The sequence below is a fragment of the Lolium rigidum genome, chromosome 3 (genome assembly GCF_022539505.1).
Source record: "Lolium rigidum isolate FL_2022 chromosome 3, APGP_CSIRO_Lrig_0.1, whole genome shotgun sequence".
In the NCBI taxonomy this organism is placed as follows: domain Eukaryota; kingdom Viridiplantae; phylum Streptophyta; class Magnoliopsida; order Poales; family Poaceae; genus Lolium; species Lolium rigidum.
The window spans coordinates 39,346,618-39,356,120 of NC_061510.1; the positions used below are offsets into that span (position 1 = coordinate 39,346,618).

At 44.4% G+C, this 9,503-nt stretch overlaps 1 protein-coding gene across 1 annotated transcript; it reads left to right on the forward strand.

The window, feature by feature from the left end:
* The first annotated feature begins 6,187 nt into the window (after nucleotides 1-6,187).
* LOC124695727 (expansin-A18-like) lies at nucleotides 6,188-7,099 on the forward strand. The gene is made up of 3 exons (XM_047228544.1): nucleotides 6,188-6,314; nucleotides 6,391-6,709; nucleotides 6,787-7,099. Exons 1-3 carry the CDS (start codon nucleotides 6,188-6,190, stop codon nucleotides 7,097-7,099), a joined length of 759 nt encoding a protein of 252 aa, XP_047084500.1.
* The last annotated feature ends 2,404 nt before the right edge of the window (nucleotides 7,100-9,503 follow it).

Below are 9,503 nucleotides of genomic sequence, written 5' to 3' on the forward strand. Positions count from 1 at the left end.
GGTTCATAGAGGATGACATGCGGGACCCATGATCCCGCATCGTAAACGGCTCGATCGGAGAACGTTGAACGAGATGGCGCGATCTAGAAAAAAACAATGCCGTAGAGGCCGCCATCCGGGCCCTACATCCCTCGGTGGTGCGGATTTGCGTTGACTCGGCCGGCGAACCCGAGATTTCGAGATGCACCACGTCCCGGGCCACCATACGCGACGTTTTGGCCGCTTTCGTCGGGCTAGGTGGCCTCAAAAACGAGAAAAAAAAAGTTTTGACATGCACCAGGGAGGGACCAAAATCGTCGGCCATGGTACACCAGCAACCACGGCGCGACTTCAACTTCGTCGGCCATGGCAACTTTTCTTGTAGTGTGTATATGCATTGTTATGCCTTTCTCTATTTGTCAATTGCCCGACTGTAATTTGTTCACCCAACATGCTTATATCTTATGGGAGAGACACCTCTAGTGAACTGTGGACCCCGGTCCTATTCTTTACATAGCATACAATCTATCGCAATTGTGTTTACTGTTTTCTTTGCAAACATCTTCCACTCGATACGTTTAATCCTTTGTTACAGCAAGCCGGTGAGATTGACAACCTCACTGTTTCGTTGGGGCAAAGTACTTTGGTTTTGTTGTGCAGATTCCAAGTTGGCGCCGGAATCCCTGGTGTTGCGCCGCATCACATTTCGCGACCATCAACCTTCAACGTGCTTCTTGGCTCCTACTGGTTCGATTAAACCTTGGTTTCATACTGAGGGAAACTTGCTTCTATACGCATCATACCTTCCACTTGGGGTTCCCAACGGACGTGTGCATCTACGCGTATCACATGGTTAAATATTTAGAGGAAACTCCACTAGGCTTCGTTTGTCAATATATGCAATGAAATTCAAGTTCATTCACACGTGCATATATGATGAGGGAGTTTACTCTATGTATTCAACTTATTTGTTACTCAAATTCCTTATATAAACCCTCTCAAAAGAGATTTTCATCAATTACCAAAATGGGGGAGACTGAAAGTTCATGGAGCCTCCATGTGTGGTTTTGGTAATTTATAACAATCCTCATGGACTAAAGTTTGCACTGAGTTATATTTGTAAGATTTGTCCATAGGCAATGCTTGATCCATATGTTGTCTTCAAGGTTGCAATAAGGAGCAAATGAAGAAGATCAAGTGTCAAGTATGTCTTGAAGACAGAGATTAAGTGTGCCCTCAAGTGTATCTTCAACACATCAACATTCGGATGAAAGAAGAAATGGTGTGCATGTGTGCAGGTTCAAGATGAGCCATCTCGAAGAGATAATATGATTGAAGCTTTCTCTCCATATGATGATCATGGATATGTGAAGACTTGAGTTGACGACATGCCCAAGTATGTATTGAAGAAGAAGATTGAGTGAGCTCTCATGTGTACCTTCAAGACATCGACCTGATGAAGAATGAAGAAATGAAGTGCAAGTTCAAGATGAGCATCTAGAAGAGATCATATGCTTGAAGCTTGCCATTCTTATGGTGATCATGGATATGTGAAGACATGCCCAAAGAAGAGGCTCTCCCATAGGAGTATGGGGAGCAATTTGCAAGTCTTCAACAAGAAAGATGTTCCATCTTAAGGTGGACGCGATCGTCATCATCAACCTCAAGTGTAATATGCGCAAGGCAAAGGTATGATCTTGATAGGGTTTGTTTCTTACGGTCTCGTGGTGATTAAGTGTGAGACCGGGTTATAGGATAGATAGTCGTACTATCAAGAGGGGCTCTCAATTGAGTAACTTCATCGTATCGTTCGGAGAGAGCTCACCTTTGCATCGTTGGCATCATATTTCTTGGTTATTATTTGGTTCTTATCCATATGGTGTTTTAGAGCTTGTTCTTATTCCCATGACAACCTCTAGTTCATCTAAAATGGATTTTGCACAAAAAACTTGTTGCATTTTCAAGGTTAGAGGTTTACCGGTTTGTCTTTTTTAGATAGGTAAAACCTCTCATCATATTTTTTTATATCATCCCTTGCTATACTATGATGGTTCAGTGTATCATCTTGTAGAGATTGTTACTAGATTCGAAACAAGCCCAAGATCATGAAAATCGAAGTCTGGATGCTCAAGTTATGTTCGTTCTTGTTTTGTTGTCTCAGTCAGTTTTCATGGGGCGGATTATCTGGCCCTAGTGGGGGAGAATAATCTGGAGCAGATTATTGGTGAATAATCTGGGATCTAAAAATATCTAAGTACTTAAGACAAATGATCCCAGTATACCCTCGGATTTTTGGCCGGATATTTCAACTTGGGGACGGATAATTCGTCGTGGGAAGCCCCAACGGTCATGCTTCTTAGGAGGGGGCTATAAATAGCTCCCTTCTTCCCCAAAATCTGTTGATTCTCTCACTCTCTCTCTCTTGCTCTCCTCCATTGTGTACTTTGAGAAGCTTTCTCTATCTCTCAATCCCTCCATGATTCTTGCCCCCATTTGAGGAAAAAGCGAGAGGAGATCTAGCTCTACATTCCTACCAATTAAAATCCCCCTTTTATGAGGGAATCCTTTACATCTAGATCTTGGAAACATTTTTTTGTTATTCTACTTTGTTCTTCCTCTCTTATTCCTATAATAGCTTTTGTAGATTTGGTGGAATTTGAGAGTGAGTGACTTGCCATTGCATTTGGTGCATCAGTTTGAGCTTTCCACGAAGATTCGTGGAAGCAAAAGTGAGGAGCTTGTTACTCTTGGGTTCTTGGAATCCTAGATGGCTTTGTGGTGTTCTTGGAGCCTCCAATGAAGTTTTTGATATTGCCTCAAGTATGTAGCTTTGTGGATTACTTGGGGATTTCAATTAAGTTGTGGACATTCTCTTCAAGTGTGAGGCCTTAGTGGAGATTTCTTAGGAACCTCCAATTAAGTTGTGGAGATTGCCCTAAGATTTATGCGGGTTCGGTGACCACCCTCAAGGTTCCATAGTGGATCGATGATTTACCTTTTGGTCGAAAGGGTCGAGGAGAATACGGTGAGGGCCTTCGTGACGTTTGGAGTGCTTTTGCCTCCACACCGCTCCAACGGAGAGTAGCACTCGCAGAAGTGTGAACTCACGATACATCGTCGTCTCAAGGTCACCTCGGTTATTCCTATACCGAGCTCTTTACTTATGCACTTTACTTTGTGATAGTCTTCATTCTTGAAATTATATATCTTGCTATCACATAGTTGCTTGTCTTGATTAGCATAAGTTGTTGGTGCACATAGGTGAACCCTAGTTATATAGATTTTGTGCTTGACAAATTAAGCGCTAGTTTATTTTGCATCTGTTAAGCCATAATCGTAAAAGTTTGCAGGCCGCCTATTCACCCCGCCTCCCCATCCCTCTAGGCGGCATTTGTTCCTTTCAATTGAACAACCTCTGCTTTGCACAATCATCAATGAGTAATAAGACAAATCATTTGAAGTTACATCTATTTAATTTTAGCTTGTCTATGCTTATGTCTAACTCCAATGATTCTTTTCTGCAGTTGACCAGTCTTGTGCCATGAATCTAGTGAAGCGGAGCGTCAGAATGCACGCATACGGGGTGGTAGTGTGGAGTGTGAATATTGCGGGCAACCTCCTCCTTCACATATGGCAGAGGCACAACAAATAGAAGGTCACGGCAGAGGCAGGGTGGAGAAGCTGCATCGTTGCAAGAGGTACTATTTGTGATATCTCATTCTTATAGCTAGGAACTGAATCTATGTTGTGATACATGTATACATGTGCTATGTATGAAATGTACAATTCAATAAAAATAATTTTTGCAATGTATTTGCGTGCAATGTTGAGTTATGGCTTACTGTGTACAACTAGGTATTGGAAAAACGTTTGTGGCGTCTGCTGAAATCAAACGCCTGGTTGAAACAAACGTGTCCAATCTCCGTTCAACACATACGTTCCGCACATACACCTAAAGAAATTACATCGTTTGCGATCTTACAGTCGGTTGAAGGTCCAGTATGAAATATCGTGTGCGGCGGCATGTCCTTTCGCACACAATTTCTTGATAAGGACCTTTTGTGATATTTCACCTTGTCGCCCACAGTTTCGGAAACCGTGTGCATTGTTGAGGGTAAGCACCTACCCTTGCGTAGTGACGGTTAGGTTTATCGTGTGCGACAACCTATTTCAGCCATGTGCGCGGCCCAATCTGTACTAGTGTAGTAATCTTGACGGTAGATGTAGATGCATCGTGTTGATGAGGATCACCCCAACGCTTGCTTAGTTCTCGGCGCGTATCGCCACCTTGTTATTCTTCAGCGTCCTAGGCTTATGTAGTTCCTACATCATGTTGCAAATGTTAGCAATCAATCTAGTATCAACTACCCAAGAATTATGTTTAGAACATGGTGAGAAAATATCGATAGTTCCACTTCAAAACCAAAAGTGCATGCGTCCTGTACCCCTTCTCCCCTGAGATACGCTCGGGAGGCGATTAGGTTTCTTCGCCTCCACCGCTCTATGGCCTTCGGGCCATGGAGGCGGGGTGGATCTCATCCCCCGTCGGTGGGAGGGCTCCATTCCCCTGGTTTTAGGGTTTTAGTTTGGTGGGTGGCGTCTTTTCCAATAAAGTCTCCCCGTCTTCTGCCCCATCTCGACGGCGACATCGAGAAGCTTGTAGGAGTGGTGTGGTTCTCGAGAACTTCTTCTGGCTGGGGGATCTCTGGATCGTCATGGAGCTTCATCGGTGGTTATTCCTTCTTCTTTGTCTCTGGGATGGATGTGGTCTTCTTGACCCATTAGGAGACTTTCCATCCGCAACTAGCAACGTCATGTCGACTCAGGGAGGAGCGGAAGCGCGTCGTCAGCACTGTCTGGAGGTTGAAGATGAGGGGCATCTCAAGAATTTCGTTGTAATTTTTGTTTTGTTGAGATGCTTTGTATTGTTCGATATTTCTCTTAATACTAGGGTTCTATTCCCCCAAAAAAAATCGATAACATGTATACCAAATATACCTGAGCTAAAGTTTCCTTTCTTCCGCCAAGTAATTTGGGCAATTTCTCTTGCAGTGACCCTTCTCCCTGGAGAAGAAACAGTCAACATCAGGAGTAGGACCAGCCTTGGGTAAATTTAATTTTTTTGCCCTCACATCCTTTTTTTAAAGGGATACCTTGTTTTTTGACGTGTTGGCATGGATTTGTTTCGAGAGGGGGAACTATGCCCCGACATCAATCTGCATCGAAACAATGCACATGCCCTCATTTGTTTGAATTCATAGTTCACAATTCATAGGTTACTCGAAGTGGTAACATGAATTAACTAACGGAACAAAAAACACAAAAAAAAAGCCTCTCATCATATTGTAGTTGATTAGATTGCCGCTGGCCACTCAGGTTAAATATAATCGTACGACCGCCATCAACCGACGAGCTCAACCAGAACCCGTATGTCCCCGCTGCTCCACAGGAATTAGAAGCAAACAGTAATGAGGCGATCAAGAAATCATAGTTTTACCCGAATTAGCAGCAAGCAGGAGGATACATATTGTTTGACGACTTCAATGTTTTAATGAATCCCGTAGTTAGGTGGACGATAGAGTTAGCTGCAACGCTGCAAGCATTCGAGCGGGGGTTGAGCTTGCAGTTAGCGACAGTTTTAGTTAGTTGGAGACTTGGGGTTGCTAGCGGCACAAACTACCGGAAGAACAATCAACTAAGAAGTAAAAGATATAGTAATCGGGCTAGCGTTCGCCTACCCAATTGAAAATTGAACGGTCTGAATGTAGGTACCGACGATAACTGAACGGTTGTGTAGGCATTTGTTTCTTCTGGTGTGAATCGCCGCGCAGTTAGACCGTGGAAGAATGTCAAATTAGTTGTTTAGTTAACGTGATCATTTCGGAGGGAGTTAAGACATAAGACACGACATCTAGGTGCAAAACGAATGATTAGAAGGCGCAAGTCAAAACTGTGGATGTTGTGGCCATGTGCATGCATGCATGCATGCATTGGATCGTTCGTTGGAACAGCAGCATAATTGTTCCTCTCGAACCTTCGGAATCCATCTCCGTATGTCCGGCCTCGACCCGTCGACCGTACAATTAATCTCTTCCTCGAGCTATTTAACGACCACCATTGTCGTAATCATTCCTCAGCTCCACATCCACCTACGAGGATCAATCATTTCTCTGTGTACGGTTCAGGGTTGGATCAGGAGAAGCTAGATATGGCAGGTGGGAAGCGCTTGATCCTGCAGCTGTTGCTGTTGTGCCTGGCGGCGCCGGCGGTCAGGTCGGGCTGGCTCCAGGGCACCGCCACCTTCTACGGCGGCAGCGACGGCTCTGGCACAATGGGTACGTACGTAGTAAGCTAGATGAGCATCGATCATGGTTAGCTTGCGTATCCATGTCCTGATGATCATGGTTGCAGGTGGTGCTTGTGGATACACGAACCTGTACGACCAGGGGTACGGGCTCGATAACGCGGCGCTGAGCACGGTGTTGTTCAACGACGGGGCCTCGTGCGGGCAGTGCTACCTCATCATCTGCGACCAGGGCAAGTCCACTATGTGCAAGCCTGGGACCTCCATCACCGTCTCCGCCACCAACCTCTGCCCTCCCAACTATGATCTTCCAAACGACAACGGCGGGTGGTGCAACCCTCCCCGCCCCCACTTCGACATGTCGCAGCCCGCCTGGGAGAAGATCGGTATATACCGAGCCGGCATCATCCCCATCGTCTACCAGCAGTAAGCTCCATCATCTCACATTCAACCAATTAATGACATGGCATGGTGGTTAACGACATCCCCGTGTGGATTTATAGGGTCAAGTGCTGGAGGACGGGAGGGTTGCGGTTCACCATGTTAGGGTTCAACTACTTCGAGCTGGTGCTGGTGACCAATGTGGCCGGGAGCGGGTCGATCAAGAGCATCTCGGTGAAGGGTACCAACACTGGATGGATGCAGATGTCCAGGAACTGGGGCGTCATCTGGCAGGGCATGTCGGGACTGGCGGGGCAAGCTCTGTCCTTGAGTATCACTTCCACCGGCGGACAGAATATCGTCTGCCCGGATGTCATCCCGGCCGGCTGGATTTTTGGCCAGACCTTCTCAACCTGGCGGCAATTCGACTACTAACTGATCGATGAATCCACCAACAATCCTTCACTTCTCATGCATACATTTGCTTCTTCCATTTCTCTCCCTCGATTCATCGTTCGTTTAATTTGATTAATGGTTGTAGATTGAACTATAAACTTGTAAGTCTCATGTTCATATTCAATTTAAGGATTATCTGATACTAGGTGACGACGCAAGCTTTGCCTTGCCGGCTACATCCCGCATTGCCACATTGTGGCCGACATAGTAGATTTGCATGGGCCTTTGTGTATGACGTCATCAAGCGCTATATATGCTTTTAGGATGTTTAACGTTTGGAAAACTCTTCCCATCAGCCCACCGATCGAGCTGAGAAATCGGTCGTTCCTTCCGAGTGCTACCCACATGTGGATGGGTCCCACCTTTGCCTTATCCTAACGCTGGTTACCAAAATCCTTCTTCATCCTCTATTTCTCCTCCCCCACCTACAGACGCAGCGCAGAGCCGCCCCTGCTCATCTCCCAGCGAGCTCACCGCCCAAGCTCCTCCCCGGCGAGCGTGTCGCCCAGCTCCTCCCCGACGAGCTCGTCGCCCCTACTCTTTCCCCCGACGCGAGCGCCGCCCCATCTCCTTCCCGTCGAGCGGTCGCCCCAGCACTTTCCCGACGAGTGTGCCTTTTGCTCCCCATCCAGCTGCGCCCCCACCTCCGGTGAGCTCGATCTCTCCCGCCAACCGCTCAACTACAGCGAGCATGCTACCCATGCTCCTCCCGGCGAGCACGCATTTGCTCATCATCTATCTGCGCCCTCAGCTCCGGCGAGCGCGCTCGGCGCCGCTAACTGCTTGGATGTGGCACCACCCTGACCCCCAAGTATCTTTGTTGTGCTGTCGACACCGGTGCCGCTGTCGGCGCTGGAGATACAGACAAAGATGTTCAAGAACGTGTGGGGCATGAAACGGTAATTTTTTTTTGTTGGTTTTAATGTTAACTATTTGTTGTAAATATGTTGCTGATTTATTGTAAAGATATTTTTTGGCATGAAGCTCTGTTATTGTAAATACCCAAATAAAAAATGTTGTTTTTGTTGTTAATTTCTTGTTGTAAATATATTAGATATTTGTTGTAAAGATATTTTGGCACTAGAAATATTAGTTTGAGAATTTTTCTTGGTAAAATTATTTTTTACTATTGTTGTAAACAACCAACGTTTTTGTTAGATTTATTTTTAATTATTGTTGTAAATACATTAGTGATTTCATAGTAAAGATATGAAATTTTGGCTTTTTTGTTAAAATCTTGGTTTACTATTTGTTGTAAACACCCAACCTTTTTATTGTATTTATTTTTAATTATTATTGTAATACATCAGTGGTTTTATTGTAAATATATGAAATTGTTGTTTTTTATTGAAATCATTGTTTACTATTTATTGTAAACACCTAATTTTTTATTGTATTTATTTTTAGTTATTGTTGTAAATACATTAGTGATTTTATTGTAAAGGTTCAAATTTGTTTTGTATTAAAATCATTATTGACTTTTTGTTGTAAACACCTACTTTTTTTGTAGAACTATTATAGTAGTACCAGAATATTGTTGTAAAACACAACTTTAACCACGGTTGTCTTACCAGATGCCCAGCACCACACGATCTCTACCCGGAAAGCAAAGTCCAACCGAAAAGCAAAGTAAAGTGGCAAAGCATCTGCCACCTGACACATGACATTGAACAGCACACGAGAAAGCGACGTGAGGGGAGATGGATTAATTGATACCGTAGGATCCTGATCCAACCATCACGGAAGCAACCGATTTTTCTAGCCCGTATCGGGCGACCGACGGCTAGCGTGCCCCTTAACGTTTTGTATTGATTTCGTAGGTACATTCCGTAGCCCGTTCATTTTATCAGAAAGATATCATGGTAGATCAGACATCAGCAATCTCACCATGTAAATACTAGGTGAACACGCAAACTTTGCCTCGCCACCTACGTACATCCCGTCTTGGCACACCGTGGCCGACATAGTAGATTTGCATGCGCTTTTGTCGATGACATCGTCAGGCACTATGCTTTTAGGTTGTATAACGTTTTGTCTTGATTTCTTTCTTAAAGTAAAGATATGTACATACATATCTTGTTTATCTATTGCATTACCAAAAAACGAGACTTCGCTTTTATGGAAATTAATGTTTAGACCAGTAAGCTGCTAAAAATACACAAAATAAATTTTAGATTCATAGCACTCTCTAAACTATCCTCAAACATGAAAATTGTATCGTCTGCATACTGTACAATAGCTACTCCATCATCAAGCAGATCAGTTGCTAGCCCAGTAATTAAAAAACTTTCTTGAGCTCTTTTGATTTACAGAGCCAAGACTTGAGCGGCAATGTTAAACAAGAGAGGAGAGAAAGGGCCCCTTGCCTTAGACTCTTTCTAGT